Source organism: Acinonyx jubatus, chromosome A3 (genome assembly GCF_027475565.1).
Source record: "Acinonyx jubatus isolate Ajub_Pintada_27869175 chromosome A3, VMU_Ajub_asm_v1.0, whole genome shotgun sequence".
In the NCBI taxonomy this organism is placed as follows: Eukaryota; Metazoa; Chordata; class Mammalia; order Carnivora; family Felidae; genus Acinonyx; species Acinonyx jubatus.
In genome coordinates, this window is record NC_069388.1 from 15,799,205 (window position 1) to 15,816,817 (window position 17,613).

Genomic DNA, 17,613 nt, shown 5'->3' on the forward strand with positions numbered 1-17,613 from the left:
CCCAGGGCCCAGACACCAGTCTTCTAGATTCTCCTCCTGGGAACTCCCTTCCAGTTTCCCATCTCCCTGGGGAGCAGTATGGATTCACCCCTGGTTCCCCACCCTGCTCTCCATGACCCCACTATGGCCACCACCAGCCCCCATAGCACCAGCTGCTCAGGTGAGACGTCACCTCCTCCTGGTTCCTTCCCCCGCCCCCCTAGACAGCCAGAGACGAGGCTTGCAGCCCCACAGACCTGGATTACGCTCAGGCGCCTACCCCCTACTAATCGGGACTTTGGGTAAATGATTCTCCTCTTGGGGCCTCAGTTTCCTCCTCCGTAAAAGGCATAATCGACCTCAAAGGGTGGCTTGAGTATTAAATGAGATGGTATCGGGCAACCATAAGGCAGCACCCAGCAAGTGCCTGTCCCGTCTTCCCCGCCCCATCCCTTTCCTATCTCCCTCTTCTCTCCACCCATCGCCTCCCCCAGAAGGGCCGTCTGTGAGCCAATCACCCAAGCAGTTAGGTCCCTGTGCTTGGTTTCATGCTCTGCTGTTGCCAAAATTCTTAACGATTTCCGAACAAGGGGCCCTGCAAATTCTGCAGCTGGTCCTGCCAACCTTCCGCAGGCGTTCACCCTTTTCTTGTCTCTCCCTCCAGCCCCACGGCCCTCTCCTCGGGCCCTGTCAAGAGCTCCCCACCTAGCCGGGGAGGTGAGGTCGCAATGAAGGAGGTAGAAAGCGCAGGCGAGGGCAGAAGGGCCTAGATTTGGGAGTCTGGGAGCCTGTCCTCTCTGCCAGACGGAGCACCAGTGGGTGAATTAACGATAGCCGAGTAGGGAGGGGTGCAGAGGTGAGGTAGTGACAGAGTGAATCAATGAACGAGTGGGTGAATTAGGAAAGAGTGAATCAGTGAGTACATACGTGGGGGAGTTTATGTGCGGGTAAATCAGTGGGAGAGGTGGTGTGTGTGTGAGGACATGCAGAGGCACCCCCCTCATATTCTTCCAGTTAGAAGCCTTTTCTGTGCCCTGTGTAGGCTAGTTCTGCCCCCCTCCAAGGTCTCCCCAGGCCTGAGATGACTGGGGCTGTGGGGGGAAGCCATTGTTCTAGAGGAGAAGAGAGGCTGGATTTGGTGTCAGGAGACCTCCGTTTAGGAGCTATCTCTGTCACTGTTCGGATGACTTTGTCCAAATCACATCTCCCTCGGGGCCTCATTTTCCCCATCTGTAAAATGGGGAGATCTTGGCCCGTTGGTCAAGATCCCCCAAAGAGGGAGGAAGAGAGAGCTCCCCTTCCCCCAATCTGCACTTTGACATTTGTTAAGGGCCAAAGGAGACTTCAGCCACTGGCAGATTCCTCCTGTGCCTACCCGAGGATGTCTGATCCTGGCTCCAGTAGCCGGTACAGAGTTCAGCCGGGCAGGAGACCAGATTGAGGGACAAACACAGAGGAGAAGGAGGGACAGCTCTAGGAGGGGCCCCCCAGGGCTGAGCCCAGGTCCTACCACCTGTCTGGCACCTGCGATGGGCCACACAGCTACTCCCTTCACAAGCCAGCAATACGTGGCCTGCACATACAGCGATTTGTCAGTTCTAAGAGGCACACTTCCCCATTACCAAAATGGGGCGTGATTATCGGCACATCAGAGTTCAACGGGTAGCGAAAATAGCAAATTTTCAACCTCTATAGATGACATCCTAGATTGAACTAAATAAGGTCTATGATCAACTGGGGTGAGCCATGTCAGGTCACGTGCATGACCCGGCACACATAAGAACCACCAGACGGACAGTCTGCACATGACAAGCTACTAAGTTCGCAGACAGTGACACGAACACTTTACCAAACGCACAACACACATGACCCACTGCTTCTGAGTCACAGTCCAGAAACCTGTTTCATACCCTGCCCATGTCCCACTCTTGAACTCTAACTAGTCACACACGAGCTTTTCCAATCTATTACGTACGTGGTTCCTTTCGCTCTTAGCCAACCCCAAGCAATGGCTTCTAGATACATGTCCCCCATATAAACAACACTCCACCTGTGAGATCAACTGGCTCTGTGATCTCAGGCGAGTTATTATTTTGGAGCCTCAGTTTTTCCTTCCGTAAAATGGGCCTACTGTGTAGTTTGTTGTGAAGATCAAATAAAAAGATAAAATAAGCCACAGGCCTTGGAATCAGACAGAGCTATGTCAAAATCCGGGCACTGCCAACTTCCCAAACTATGATATCAGGTCCTACCCCACCCGGCCTTAGTTTTGGCCTCAGATAAATGGGTTGATGCCTTCTTCGCAGGGACGCTGTAGGCTATGCCATGTGTAGGCATCTGGCATAACAGGCAATTATCGTCACTGGCGATTGACTCCTTGACACCCTAGCCACACAATCAGTCGCAATCAGGACCCTGCTCGGGAGAGCTCCCAGGGATACAAAGGCTGGCCTTGGTGCCGTCAACTCAGCAGCCATTCTTTCCCTCTGCCCTGCCCCTTGGGCTGTCTGACTCCACTCCACATGAGGTGGCTCCCAGCAGATAACAGAGGCCCTCAGAGCTCACCAAGAGAGCCAGCTCCTTCATGTGGCAGATAGTGAAACGGAGGCCTCTAGGAGGGAAGGAGAGCTCTAGAAGGGAAGAGGGGCTCCTTTGGGGCAGCTGGGGGGGGGAAGGGGTTGCCTCACACCCAGCTGTGGGCAGGGCACTCAAGCCTCTGGTGTGGACTGTGGTTAAGAACTGCTACTCTGGACCACTTCATATTTCTTTTAAACTATAATAATGGCTAATGTTTCTGGAGAGATTCTGTGCTAGGCTCGGAGCTAAGAATCTTCTGCTCCCCTCAGTTTATCTGTTCTGCTTTACAGATGACAAAACTAAGGCTCAGAGACGGGAAGTGACTTGCCTAAGGCCACAAAGGAGGGGCTGTCATTTGAGCCCAAATCTGACTGCAGAGTTTAAGGGCTTCACCCCATACCTCTGCCTCCTTCCGGGAGTCCCAGAAAGGACGACAGAATTCTGGAGCCCTGGAGCCTGCGACTCTGTCATGTTCCTGCCGGGAGCTCAGGGGTCTGAGGAGCCAAGGAGCCTGTCCCTAGGCACGTGCAAATCCAGAGGCATCGTCCAGACGCTGGCCACCCCAGGCCACCTGGCATCTTAGCTCCCCCTGGGTACTAACTACCCTACTATCTCCTGTCTCTCCTCGCCCCGCCCCACCACCCGGGGAACTGGGACTTATCAAGACAAAGAACAAAAGTCGTGGGGGAAAGAAGCCAAGAGCCATCTCCACTCTGGGGTAGGGCCCTCCAGTTTCGCCCCTTTGAAATTTCAAATTCCAGTTTGTGGACAAAGTCCTAACTTTCTCACAATATAGGTCCCCAACCACTGACCAAACTCCAGTCCAGGCAGCCAGCAGGCCCGGGGCTGGTCCGGCCTTGCTGTCTTTCCCCTGGCAGTTCTCAAGTCCAGGGGGAGGGGTCCTGGGCCAACTGGGGTCTGCCAGGCCATCCCCGCAGCCCTACTCTACCCCACCCCACAGAGACCCCTGCCTCCCATCTGAGAGGACAGCTCTCTTCCCGGAGCTGGGATCTGACGCTTGCTGGTGCCAACAGCAGATACCAGGTAGGCCCCCTCCCTGTTCTGGGCACCTTCTCTCCCCCCTGAATTCCTAAAGCACGGTGCATACAACCCTCCTCACCCTGAAACCCTCCTCACCCTGGATAAGGCCACATTGGCCTAATCCAATCATGACCTCGCAAAACTTCAAGACTGGAAAGGGTGTCTCAGCCAACCCACCCATTTGGTGGATGGAGACACTGAGGTCCCCAGGGTAGTAGCAGCTGGCTGTAGGCTGCACCACAGACCTTAGGGCCCTCACTGAGCCCCAGAGGGTGGAAGGAACATGCTCAAAGCCACACAGTGGTGGTGGTGGGGGGAGCTTTGCCTTAACAAGAAGACCGCAAGCTCTGTGAGGACACTGGTGTTTCATCACAGCCCTCAAGGGCCCTGGAAACACCTCCTGGGGACCCTGGATGGTGGAGTGTTCCTTCCCTCAATCACTGATGGCCACTGGGTTGCCACGGGAGTACTTCCGAGAGGAAGATGAGGGAACTCAGGGCTGAAGGCCAGCGGATTTGGAAGGAAACAAACTTCGTGTGGTTAACTGATAACTGGCCCCATCCTTGGGCCCCCAGAAGCCTCCTTCCTCCCTCTTCTCAGCACGATTAAGACGAAATTACCTGCCTGCTAATCATTGCTGAGCCTGTTGATTTTGCCTTAAAAAATTAACTGGGCATGAGTTTGTGGTTTGCCTCACCCCTAACCCTGAAAAGGCCTGGGTGGGCAGGAGGCCACCCGGGTTATGCAAGAGGCTGCTGGCCTCCCCACGCACATCCAGCGCCTCCTCTCCTGCTCTCCAAAGACTAGGTTTTGCTCAAGAGTCAACAGTCTGCTTGTTCCCTCTGCTCTGGGTCCTGAGCAAATTTGCTCTTTTACCAAAGAGAGATAAAGGCAGCTGGGGGGGGGGGAGGGGGGGCTTTACAAACAGGGATGCAGGGCGGCAGCTTTGAGCATGGGATTCTAGAATCCTGCAGTGTCAGAGGCTGGAGAGTGCGGGCCAGAGCCTTTCAAATGGGATGAGGTTCCTAGGAGCCAAGGGAGGGTACGCACAGGCCCGCTTCACCCAGGGCCTGCCTCTTAGATGCTCTCCCCTTAATACTTCCTTTGAAAGGTAGAGGCAGAGCCGGTGATGGGAACCTGAAAGATGCTGGGCCAACCTCAGGATATCCCTTCCCTCCATGTGCAGATGGTGGAGGGATGGGGGTTCATCCAGGGACAGGAGGTCGCCCCCTGTGTCCTAGGTCTCCAGCTAGCCTGAGGAAGACAGGGGCTCTCTCTGGACTCGGTGATGTGTTCTAGACATTAGGGAACAAGATGCACTGAAAATGCCCTGCTTTGCCGATCACCCCCCCGCCCATGGCTGGCTCGAGCAGAGAGGTGCCTAGAGCCACTTCTGGAGAATTCACCTGGCCCCGAGTCCTGTGGACCCTCTGAGGAACAGCCATGAGCAGCAAACAAGTCCTCCAAGTTATGGCCCGCCTCGGCCGCGTCCTCAGTGTCAGACCACAGAGCAAGACGCAGGGCCCTTCCCTGACTCTGCTCCTCTCTTGAATCTGGTTCCTCACCCGCGATTGGGAATAACAATACCTAACTCAAAGGCTCGCTATGAGGACGAAACGGAGCACGGATGACCATGGCTGATGCTAAGGAAGCTGTTTTGCAGGCTTTACACGTGTTACCACGTTAACCCTCACAACCAATCTGTGAGGTAGGCAGTATTTTTATCACCATCTCGCAGACCTGAGGCACAGAGGTTTGAGTCATATGCCCAAGCTCACACAGTGTGTGAGAAGCAAGAGCTGGGATACCAGCCTGAGCGGTCTGGCTCTCCAGAGTCTGTGCTCTTAACCCCGAGGCTACACCACCCGTCCAGGTGCCCAATGCAAGTTGGCGAGTATGACATTAAAATAAGCTCCCTCCTGAGGCGCGTGCGGGCTCTGTGCATGGACTGTGCGAGCTGGAGAAGGCCTGAGATGGAAGGCCGGTCTCTGGGCTGGAGTGGTCAGGGATGGATTCCTGGAGGAGGTGGCGTCCTGGGCAGAAGGGACACCCAGAAGTGGAGAACGTGGCGAGTGATGACAGAAGGACATGGAAGCCTCTCTGGCCAGAGAGCAGGGCATTGTGGGAGATGCCGACTACAAGGCTCAGGAGGTAGGGTAGAGCCTGTGGTCTGGAGAATGATCAGGAAGCAAGCCAGGAGGACTTGGGTCTGTGTAGGCGGGGCCTCTCTGAGGGCTGCCTCCTGCCAGGTGGCTTGTGACTTCTGGGCTGAGGCTGTTGTTGTTCTGTTTATGTCCTTCCCCTCCCCCCTCCCCCCCCCCCCCCCCCCCCCCCGATTATGTTCCTGACTTTATCTGCAGAAGTGACCTTCGGAGTTAGATGGGGCCTGCCCAGCCCCTGTGGGGCCTGAAGGATGATAGCAAGCCCCTGCCTGGCCCAGGCCCTGGTCATGGTGTAAGGGGTGAACCCATATCCCAGGAACCACCCTGGGTCTCCCTGCACCCTTGTACCGAAGGGCCCCAGATATTTGCCTGAAAGTCACTGAGATGTACCTTTTGGGAGTCCTGAGATGCAGGCGAGGAATCAGTTGTACAGGTTGCTCACTGCACAAAGTTGTACAGGTTGTACAACTGCATACAGTTGTACAGGTTGCTCACTGCACGAAGCTTCTCTGTGCAAGGAAGTGAGTCAGTGTAGAAATCTAGTCCTTGTTCCACTTACCAAACCAAGTGCCTATGGAAATTTGTCTGCCCAGAGGAGAGCACATCTTATTTATTTTCAAAAAGGCTCCATGAGAGCCCTACCTCAGCTCAGCTTCCAGCCACTGACCTTGGGCAAGGTCATTTTCCTCCCTGGCCTCAGTTTCCTATTTGAAAAGTTGTCTAGCATAAAGCAGCGATTCAGCCCTGACAGTGAATTAGAATCACTTGGGACCTTTAAAAGAATATTGATGCCCAGGACCCATCACAGACCAATGATCAAATCTTGGGATTGGGGTGAGTGGGTGCTAGGCATCAGTATTTTTTTTTTAATTTCTTTTTTTCAACGTTTTTATTTATTTTTGGGACAGAGAGAGACAGAGCATGAACGGGGGAGGGGCAGAGAGAGAGGGAGACACAGAATCGGAAACAGGCTCCAGGCTCTGAGCCATCAGCCCAGAGCCCGACGCGGGGCTCGAACTCCCGGACGGCGAGATCGTGACCTGGCTGAAGTCGGACGCTTAACCGACTGCGCCACCCAGGCGCCCCTAGGCATCAGTATTTTTTAAAGTTCCTAAGTGATTCTAGGGGCGCCTGGGTGGCTCAGTCAGTTAAGCGTCCAACTTCGGCTCAGGTCATGATCTCGCAGTTCATGAGTTCGAGCCCTGTATTGGGCTCTGTGTTGACAGCTTGGAGGCTGGAGCCTGCTTCGGATTCTGTGTCTCCCTCTCTCTCTGCACACCTCCCCCCCACCCCACCCCGCCTCGCTTGTTCTCTGTCTCTCTGTCTCTTTCTGTCTCTATCTCAAAAATAAATACACATAAAAAAAAATTAAAAAAAAAAAAAAAGAGAGAGGCCTAGAGGTGCATCCATGGTCTGCAACTCACTAGTTGCAACTTCAGTGAGGCTCAGTTTCCTCATCTGTAAGATGGGAATGATGATAGCTTCCTGGTAGTCAGAATGCCTACTCAGTGAGATGATATTCAGATAGCACCTGGCACTATGGCTAGCATGTAGAGACCTCCTGATTCTTGGTACCAGTGACCATTATTTTGCAGTTGGCAAACGAGATTGGCTTGAAATAAAGGGCCTTTCCAGGTCAAAGTCAGAGACTCAAAGGCAGGCTTTCTCTGTGACTTGTGTCAAGTCCTAGCACTTTGGTCTCAGTCTTGGCTATACTCCTGTTATATTGTTGAGGTATGTGTGATTGTCATTGCTACGTGATATTTTACCAATTTGTTAAAATTTTTATTTAAAAATTTTTTCTTAACGTTTCTTTATTTTGAGAGACAAAGAAAGAAGAGCAAGTAGGGGAGAGGCAGAGAGGGAGAGAGAGAATTCCAAGCCGACTCTGCACTGTCAGCAGAGAGGCCCGAACTCACAAACTGTGAGATCACGACCAGAGCCCAAATCAAGAGTTGGACGCTTAACCAACTAAGCCACCCAGGCGCCCCATGTTAAAATTTTGTAATTAATTTTTGAATCAGTACTTCATTCACATGGTTCAAAAATCAAGGGGCGCCTGGGTGGCTCAGTCAGTTAAGCATCTGACTTTGGCTGAGGTCATGATCTCACGGTTCATGAGTTCGAGCCCCGCGTCGGGCTCTGCGCTGACAGCTTGGAGCCTGGAGCCTGCTTCAGATTCTGTGTCTCCCTCTCTCTCTGCCCCTCCTCTGCTTATGCTCTGTCTCTCTCTCAAAAATTAACATTAAAATTTTTTTAAATGAGAACAATAAAAAAACTTTGAGAAGTCTTGGTCCCCTTGTCCCCACTGCCCACCAGTCCACTCCTTGTCCTCACCACAGGCAACCACTCCTCTCACTTCTTTACACCTCTTTCTGGTTTGCTCCACACATACCAGATCGGGTGTTATCACCCTGTCCCTCCACTGCTCTGTACTTCGAGTTGATGATTTAATGGCACAGCTGCAGCCGCTGAGAGCAAGGCTTGGAGGAAGGAAGGGTTATTGCCCCCGCCTCACAGGGGAGGAAAGTGAGGCTCACCTTGCTGGGTCAATAGTGTTTTGAGCTGTCTCTACCTGGTTCCAGAGCCGTGTTTGTCCCCAGGCCCCAGTGTGGCCTTCCAGAAAACCTGACCCTGTGAGCTTTGGAGACTGACCTAAATCTCTCTGCTGCTGGCCTGGCAGGAGGTGGGGTGGGGATGGGCTGGTAGGGCGTCTGGACCCTGAAGACACAGAGAGGCTGAAGCGGGGAACAAAAAATGTCCACAGTCATCCAGATGGTGACTCAGCCAGGGGATGTCCCCTGGATGGGACAGTTAGGGTCTGGCGGCCATGTCCTCCGGTGGAGTGGAGCCTACCCGGAAGTCTCTGCCAGCCTCCGGGAGACAGGAAGGGTCAGGAGGAGGAGAGGGAGGGAGGGAAGGGGAGCATGGCCAATGGGACAGCCCTGGGGGAAGAAGACTAGGGGGCCCCCTTTGTGGAGGTCAGGGAGGAGCATTTGGACTTCAAGGCAGAGGGGACAATGTCATCTTATTCACTGCCTTCTGCTCAGGCGACCCCCGGGCTGCCTCTGGATTGTCCACCGGCTCCAGTTCACTAACTCACTGACTTTGGGCAGTCACTTTCCTTCTCTGTGTCTCAATTCCCCAAACTGCAAAATGAAGGAGATTCGGTAGCTGGTCTTTAGCTAAAAGACTCTGTAACGCTCCCCTCACCTTGTTGAGGGAATCTGGATCTGCCTTGATCAGAATGGCATCCGCCTATCAAAGACCCTGGGCCTTCCTGGGTTGGGGGCCAGGGGTCCAAGGCCTCTGCACTGCTCCAAAATCTGGACTTCTCCCCTGAGTCGTGTGTCTCTCTGCCGCCACCCCGTCCTCCTCTCCAGGTAGATGTGGAGTCCGGACCATACCTGGGAGGTGCTGGGGGAAGCCCTGGCCCCAGTCTGACATCCTCCTCCTGGTGTTATGGGATCCCGCACAGTGAGCAACCTCTTCATCCTGGGGGAGCCCCTGCTGCCACCCTGGCACCCAAGACCCTGTGAGGGCTGCGGGGCAGCGCTAATCTCTTAATACTGGTCACAATGAGATTTCAGGGATGGTAGGAGGTGGTCTCCATAGAAACCGTGGACCCGCCCAGGACCCATGCAAGGAATTAGCCACAGGGCTCAGCAAGGGGGTCTTGGAGACCCAACCCAAACAGGAACAGGAAGTACAGCATCCTGGACTCTTGGGTCCTGCCTCCGCCCTCCCGTGGTTTCTCAGACGGCTGGTGACAAACTGTACCCCTTGTACTGCCTCAGTGTTCTCCTGTGAAACTGGACGGAGCCACATTCACAGGGACAGCCCTGTTACCTTTCTGAGCCTCAGTTTCTTCATCCTCCAATTGGGGTTCCAATCCCTAACCCAGGGGCTTTTTGAGAACAGTGCAGGCTTCAGAGTCTGTCAGACATGAGTCTGAAGCTCAGCTTTTGCCACTCATTTGGCAGGCCAAGCATTTCACTTCTCTCACTTTGCTCATCAATACAATGGGCACAGCGATACCAACCTAGCATCACTGTTGTAGCTGACTGCTGGGTACGGATACTCAGTGGACGAGTCTCCTCCTCTGCTCTCTCTGATTGCCCCACCCATACTGCACATCGGTCCCCCACCCCTAGCCACTCGCCTCTTTCAAATCCCACAGCCTCTGCCTTGGCTCTGGCCTTTGCACATGCCAGGCCTTCTGCCCAAAGCTGCTGTCACACCTTTCTATTCTCCCCTTCCCCCTCCAAGCTCCATCTTGGACTCCTCCTCTGGGCAGCCCTCCTGGTTCCTCCTTTGTGCTCACCCGGCCCCCAACACTTTACACCATCACAGTGTAGTCAAATGGTGGTTGCTGCTTGGGTCTCTGCCTCCTCCATTGGACTGTGTCCCATTTACTGTTAAATTCCCAGGACCCAGCTGGAACTTAATATAATGGGGTGGATGGACAAATGAGTGAATGAATGAAGGACTCTATCCATCCAATCATTTAACCTTTATTCAGCATTTTCCACGTGCACCACTGCAGGTGTGGGATACAGTTGTGAAGGCAAGCAGCAAGATTCCTCCCCCACAGACTTGCAGGGTGCCCAGGTACATTTAAGATAAACATCGAATAATGTTTTAATATAAATATGTACAAATAACGCAGGAAGCATACTTACACTTAAAAAATAAGTTGTTTATCTCAAATTCCAATGTAACTGGGCATTCTTTGGCATGTCTGGCCCTCCCTATTCCCTCTCTCACAGAGCTTACATTTTGACGGGGAGGTGTGATGCAGAGACAGTAAGCAAGCAAATAAATGTTTCAAAAGAGAATGTCAGGGGCGTTTAGGTGGTTCAGTTGGTTTAGCTTCCAACTTTGGCTCAGCGCAGAGCCCACATCTGAAAGTCTGTACCCCTCCCTCCCCCCCAGCCTCTCTGCTCCTCTCCCACTCGCACGTGCATTCTCTCAAAAATTTTAAAAAAAAATTGAAAGAGAATTTCAAATACTGACGAAGTGCAATGGCAAGACGAAACTGCAGGTTGTGCTAGCGCCTGGGGATGACAGGGGGTGTCTTTGGAGAGGGTGATCTACATAGTGGCCCTGACCTACGTGGCACAGTTCTAAATCCCAAAGAGATGCTCCTTTCGTAAAGTCCTTTAAGGATTTTAAAGGGCTTGGTGGAGGCTATTCAACTTGAGAGGACTCCGAGGCGGGCAGAGGGCGCCTTGGAGGGAGGGGAGCTGCCCTGTCTCCTTTGACAGACTCCACAATTTTGCGTTTTGGATCTGGGCCTTCACAAACCTTCACCAACTCTCTGCCCCACCCCTCGGTCAGCCAATGTCCTCTGCGGGGCTGGGAGCCAGAGGAAGGGGCCAAAGGGGCTGTGCAGAGAAGCGTGGCCACCCGGGCCAGAACTGGGAGTTCTAACTCCGTCCCCCACACCCCCACCCCAGTCCCGCGGTTGCCTGAGGGCACAGGGCAGAACCAGCTGTCGCTGCAGAACCGGAGGGCTTCGGGGAGGAAGCGGCTCAGACACGCCGAAGAGCCTCGCTTTGCGCATCCCGGGCTCCCCCTAGTGGCCAATGCTGGATTGGCGCTGAGAAACTTTCAAATAACCGCACAGGTTTAACCAATCACAGCGGAAGTAGCATTACAATCCCACCAATCACAGGCCAAGACGGACTAATCTATCCAAACCCAGAGGGAAGGCAGCTCGACCGGTTCACCAGTCACCGCTCTCTGGGTTTAGTCACCGAGCAAGCTAACAACATCCCCGCATTGACACACCAGCCCTTGGCCACTGCACCAATAAGAAAGCAAGATTTTAAAACTTGCTCCCCAAGGCTGGCCTGGCGCTGCCCTTACATCATCTATGAAATTTATATTCCCGACACTTGGTCCCACGTGCCCGCGCCGTTGAGTAGGGTCCCAGACCTCGTGCTGGCTCCACTGATAGTGTACATTTGCTTTCAGGGGCATTTATGTATTTTCACATTTAAAGATAGTAATAGCATTAAATATCATTCCCCCCCCCCCCCCCCCCCCCCATTATAGAAATTAAGGTATGGGTCTGGGGAGAGTGGAGAAGGTAGGACCTTGGGAGTAGACACACCAGAACTGGAGTTCAGTTACTAGGTTAGTGAAGGACAATTCACTCCCCCTTCCTCATTCCTTGAAAGAGAACAATAGTAATCACACCTGCATTGTCATAGTCCATCACCCCACACCCTGGGAGTCACTATCTTTGTGTTCCTCTCTCCCAAATCATCAGAAAATCCAGTGCTTGCCACCTTTAACAGTAACTCAGATTTTCACCATCTTTCCACCTGCACCACAGTCAACCTCGTCCACATCAGTATCATCTCCGGAGGTCTGCGAAAGTCTCTTCACTTCTTTTCTCCCTACCACGCACTCTTGCGGGGGGGGGGGGGGGGGGGATAATTCTTTACACACAGACTGCATCAGGCCCCCCCATACTGAAACTTTAATGGCTTCCTACACATTTATAATTAAACTCATAAAATTCAAAACTCCCGTGGACCTTGTGTGTCTATCCCTGCATCCCCAGCCTCCATTTCATCCCATTCTCCCTAGTCCCGTGGCTGCAGCCACGCCAGCCTTTTGTGTTTCTGGCTCAGCGTCTTTGCACATTCTTTTTTTCTTTGCCCGGAAAATGGTTCCTTGGGTTCCTCTCCTTTCCGATTACCCTTCTCTGGGTATCTTTTCAAAGCAGTGACAAATCCTATCTCAGCCGAAGCCCAAACTGCTGTGTCCAGCTTCAGGGAACAAACAAACCTGACCACAGAGTTCAGCCGCAACTCTACGAAGTAACAACACCCTGCAACCAAAAGGCATCCCGAGTTGCTGCCGGGGAGCAGCACTAGCTTAACAGAATGGTGCGGTTAGACGGTCTTATCCTTGGCGGACCAGAGTCCCTTCTCAGAGAACAGGTGCTGAAGGCCCCTTGGTGGGGCTGGTCATCGTGGTCAGAGACAGACTCAGTCTCCTTTCCTAGACCCACCTTTCAGATTGCTTTACTCACTATCTGCCGGCTGTTCTCAACTGTTCCTCCTCTCTCGTTTCAGGCGCATGACCGGATTACTCTTTCTTGCTTCCTTTGAAGTTAGACGTGACCATGTGACTTGTTCTGGCCAATGAAATGAGAGCAGAAACAACTGGTGCGTCACACCCGGGCAGAAGCTTGAAGGGCCCGCGGTGGGGCTGTTTCAGAAGCACGTAGGGATATGGAGTCATCAGGGTGGGGAGTGCACCCCACCAGCCCCTGGCGGACAAGTACTGTAAGTGAGCCATCGGCTCAGCTGTGTAAGCCACTGGGACTTAGGGCCTTTTTGTCATTACAGCACAGCCTCACCTAACTTGACTGCACAGGATCTTTCCAAAGGTCACTGATTTTCCTCTGGCCCTTATGATTTTTGTTGTATTTGGAAACCTCCCATACTAATACTAAACATTTTTCTTACATCGACACACTTATTTTTATTTAGATTTATTTTAGAAGGAAATGTTATTACTACCAAGTGAAACACCAGTATCTTAAGTAGAAAGCGATGGGAAAATAAATGGAATGATATAAACTATTATAACATATCCTGAATTAAATAATACTGTTGCAGGTGAAAGCCTCTGAGCCCTTAGTCTGTTCTTTATATGTTAAAAAAAAAAAAAAAAAGGAGGTCTCTAAGTGCGTGTCAGTCTTTTCGGGCCCCAAAAAACTGGCTGAGCCCGTCAGATGTTTGGAAGCGTCTGTATAGAGGCTGAGAGCCCAAATTCTGGAGCCTGACTTTCTGGGCTTGAATTCTGGTTCTGCCACGGACTGGCTGTGTGACCCTTGGTGAGTTACTTAATTGCTCTGTGACTATTTTCTAATTGGCAAAACAGGGATGATAATGATATGTACTCATTAGGAGGCTGTGGGGATTAATCATGCTAATTACAGACAGGACTTAGAACTGTTTCTGGCAGGCAGTGAGTTCTGCACAGGTGTGAGCTATAAAATAATGGCAGGGTCAAGATCCACATGAATTTGGAGAATTTTTTTTTTTTTTTTTTTTTAGAGAGTCTGCATGAGCAGGGGAGGGGAAGAGAGAGAGGGAGACACAGAGTCCGAAGCAGGCTCTGTGCTGTATAGAGCCAGACATGGGACTCGAACTCACAAACTGAGATCATGACCTGAGCCGAAATCAAGAGGCAGACACGTAACTGACTTAGCCACCAGGCGACCCTGGAGAAATGTTTGAACTCGATGAAGAGGAATGAGAAATCCTCCATACTGGTTAAAAATAAACCACCTGGACAGTGTGCTGGGGAGAGCTGCCTTAGTGGCAGGTGACGTGACTAAGTTCTAGAGGTTTTATTTGGTAGCAGCTGCACACACCTCTAACCTGATTTTGTGTGACATCAGGAAGGATGTAGTGCTCGGGTCAAAGGAGCTAAGACATCCTCTGCATTCTACCCTTAAGGGACCATGCATATGACACCAAAAGCAAAGAAAAGAAAAATAAACAGGTGGGACAACATGAAACCAAAAAAGCTTCTGTACAAAAAGGGAAACCATCAACAACATGAGAAGGCACCTGATGGAATAGGAGAAAATGTTTGCAAAGTCTATATCTGATAAGGAATTAATATCCAAAATATATAAAGAATTCCTGTGTCATAGGATGGGACAGGATGCGAAAACCATGTCCTTTGAAGACTAAAGAACCAAAGGAGTTCCGGGCTGGCTGTTGGGGATGAGGAGAGGGGCAATGTAGCAGAATGGTCAAGGCCACTGCCTTCCATATATCAATGCTACTATTTACATAACTGACCTTGTGAAAATTATAAGCTCTTCAAGCCTTATTTGCTTCATCTGCAAAATAGGAATCAATAATAGGACTTGTTAATCAATTGCTTTGTGGAGCAAATGTGATAAACCTTATAACCTGGCAGATAGTTGCCTATCACGTAGTTGTGTTACTTACTTAAGTCAAAGTACTTTATGTTGGAAAAGATGTTTCTCTCTTCTCATAGCCCCAGAAAACAAACCAGGACCAACAGACGAATGCTACAAGGAGAAAGGTTTGTGTCCAGAATTAGGATTTTTCTACCAGATACGATAGTTCTAGCAGGAGAAAAGCTGCTTTATTAAGTAGTGAGCGTCTTGTCATTGGAAGCATCAAGCCCAAGCTAATTGACTACCTGTCAGGAAGTGCATCTATCCTGGATATTGGGAAGTACTACCTACCCTGGAAAGGATCCCAGTAATCAGTCAAAGGTTGAATCAAAGTAGCATCTCTCAGGTGCAGAAGTCTTAACTAAAATTCGATCAAAACCAAACTCATGTTGGAAAAACTGGGTCTCCCCATGCAACGAATGAAACTGGACTCCTAGCTTACATCTTATATAAAAATTAACACAGAATTGATTAAGACCTCAACATAAGAGCTAAAATTATAAAACTCTTAGAAGAAAACATAGGAGAAAATATTCACAACACTGGATCTAGCAGTGATTTCTTGGGATACGACACCAAAAGCACAGGAAACAAAAAATCGATTGACTGGACTACATTGAAATTAAAAACTTTTGTGCACCAAAGAACATTATGAATGAGTGAGAGAGTAATCCGTGGAACGGGAGAAGATCGTTGTAAATCACATAGCCGGTAAGGGGTTCATATCCAGAGTATATAAATTCCTGCAACTCAACAACAATAACAAAACCAGATTTTAAAATGGGCAAAGGATGTGAATAGACATTTCTTCAAAGAAAATGTACGAATGACCAAGAAGCACATGAAAAGATGCTGCATATCACTAATCATGAGTGAAATGCTAATCAGTGCAAAACCACAATGAGATACCACTTCATACCTGTTAGAATGGATAGGATAAAAAACAACAAAACAGATCATAACAAGCATTGGTGGGTATATGGAGAAATCAGAACCCTTTCAAACTGCCGGTGGGAATATAAAATAATGCAGCTACTATGGAGAGCAGTCTGGCAATTCCTTAAAAAAAATTGAAACTAGAATTACCATATGATTCAACAATTTCACTTCTGGGTATATACCCAAAGGCATGGAAAGCATGGTCTGGAAGAGATGTTTGACACTCATTTCATAGCCAGCGTTATTCACAACAGCCAAAAGGTAGAAGCAACCCAACCATCAAGCGACAGATAAACAGGAAAACAGGAAAAATCACATGTGATATATACATACAATGGAATATTATTCAGCTTTTTTTTTTAAGTTTATGTATTTATTTTGAGAGAGGGAGCAGGGAGGGGCAGAGAGAAAGAGAATCCCAAGAAGGCTTGAGAAAGTTATTTTGAGAGCGGAGGGGCAGAGAGAGAGAGAGAGGGAGGGAGAGAGAGAAATGGGGCTCACCTGAAGTGGGGCTTGAGCTTGCCCAATGTCAGACACAAACTCATGAACTGTGAGATTGTGACCTGAGCCCAAGTCAGATGCTTAAGGACTGAGCCACCCAGGCACCCTGGGGAGTTTTTTAAAGTTAAACTTTTAATTTTAGTATAAATGTGGATTCACTCACCTGGGTTTTAAAAATATTTTTTTTTTTTTAATGTGGCTACTAGAGGTAGAAAAGCGGAACAACATACAGAGCCTAGGAACAGGTCTACATATATTTGAAAATGAGAGACAAAAGGAAATTGCATTGCATGTCAATGGAGAAAAGATGTCCTGGTCAAAAATGGTTCAGGGCCAATTGGTTCTCCATATGAAGGAAAATAGAATGGCATCTATTTCGTACCGCACATAAAAATCGGTTCCTATGGGGGCCCCTGGGTGGCTCAGTCGGTCAAGCATCTGACTCTTGATTTCAGCTCAGGTCACAATCTCACGGTTCATGAGTTCAAGCCCCCTGTGGGGCTCTGCGCGAACAGGGCAGAGCCTGCTTGAGATTCTCTCTCTCTCCCTCTCTCTCTGTGCCTCCCTTGCTTGTGCATGCACGTGCGTTTTTTTCCCCTCTCTCAAAAATAAATAAACTTTAAAAAATCAATTTCTATGAATAAACACCTAAATATGAAAAACAAAACTTTAAAACTTGAAGAAAACTACGTATAATGTCTTTACAATTGCAGGGCACTGCGGGATTTTATGGACAAGATACAATAAGCACAAGCCATAAAGGAAAAGATTAGTAAATTTAACAACCTGATTTATAATTTAACCAGAACGTAACTACCGTGTAACTGTAAACTTCTGTACAACAAAAGAGGCTCTAAAGGAAGTGAAAAGACAAGCTGGGTCTAATCAAAGATATTCTTGGCTAATAGAACTGAAAAAGGATTTGGATCAGGAAGAAATAGTTCCTGGGGTGCCTGGCTGGCTCAGTCTGTAAAGCACATCAGTCTCGGGGTTGTGAGTTTGAGCCTCTCAATGGGCATATAGATTACTTAAAAATAAAATCTTAAAAAAAAAAAAAGAAGTAGAAGAAATATTTCCTTCAAATGATAAGAAAAGGTAAATAATGTAACAGAAAAACGGGCAAAGGATGTGAACAAGTACCCTGACAGTTCAAAGTCAAAGGGCAAAAGAGCCTTTCCCTCTAGTAGTAGGGGAAATACAAGTTCTTATTTTACATCCATCATCTTTCGGAGTGCTCCTGAGACGCTGCTGACTGACGTGGCAGTTGGGGGGCAAGATGGAGCGACTTACCAATGTCTCATCACAGTGGAGATGTCCACTGCCTGAGCTCCAGAAATTCCACTCCTACGTGTTATCCTAGAGAAGCTCGCAGCCACAGTTATAAGGATGTTCTTTGTGGCCCTGTTTAAGATAGTGAGAAACTGGGAACAACTCCATTGTCAAAAACCAGAA

The 17,613-nt window shown here is 49.9% G+C and overlaps 1 protein-coding gene and 1 long non-coding RNA gene across 3 annotated transcripts in view; one reads left to right on the forward strand and one right to left on the reverse strand.

Annotated features, from left to right (window-relative positions):
* The window catches only part of HNF4A (hepatocyte nuclear factor 4 alpha), a 58,906-nt gene that overhangs the window by 26,552 nt on the left and 14,741 nt on the right, over positions 1-17,613 (reverse strand). Inside the window, exon 1 of one of the 2 annotated variants that reach the window (XM_027070166.2) lies at positions 9,167-9,285. The exons of the other annotated variant lie outside the window; for it this stretch is intronic. Coding sequence (XP_026925967.1) covers positions 9,167-9,206 — 40 coding nt within the window. The 5' untranslated portion in view covers positions 9,207-9,285. Of the gene's footprint in view, positions 1-9,166; positions 9,286-17,613 lie in introns of those variants that run through there. 2 annotated transcript variants of the gene reach the window in all.
* Positions 2,663-13,467, forward strand: LOC106968951 (uncharacterized). Its single transcript, XR_001429248.3, has 2 exons — positions 2,663-3,600; positions 12,851-13,467. It is a non-coding gene; the product is annotated as an uncharacterized LOC106968951 (long non-coding RNA).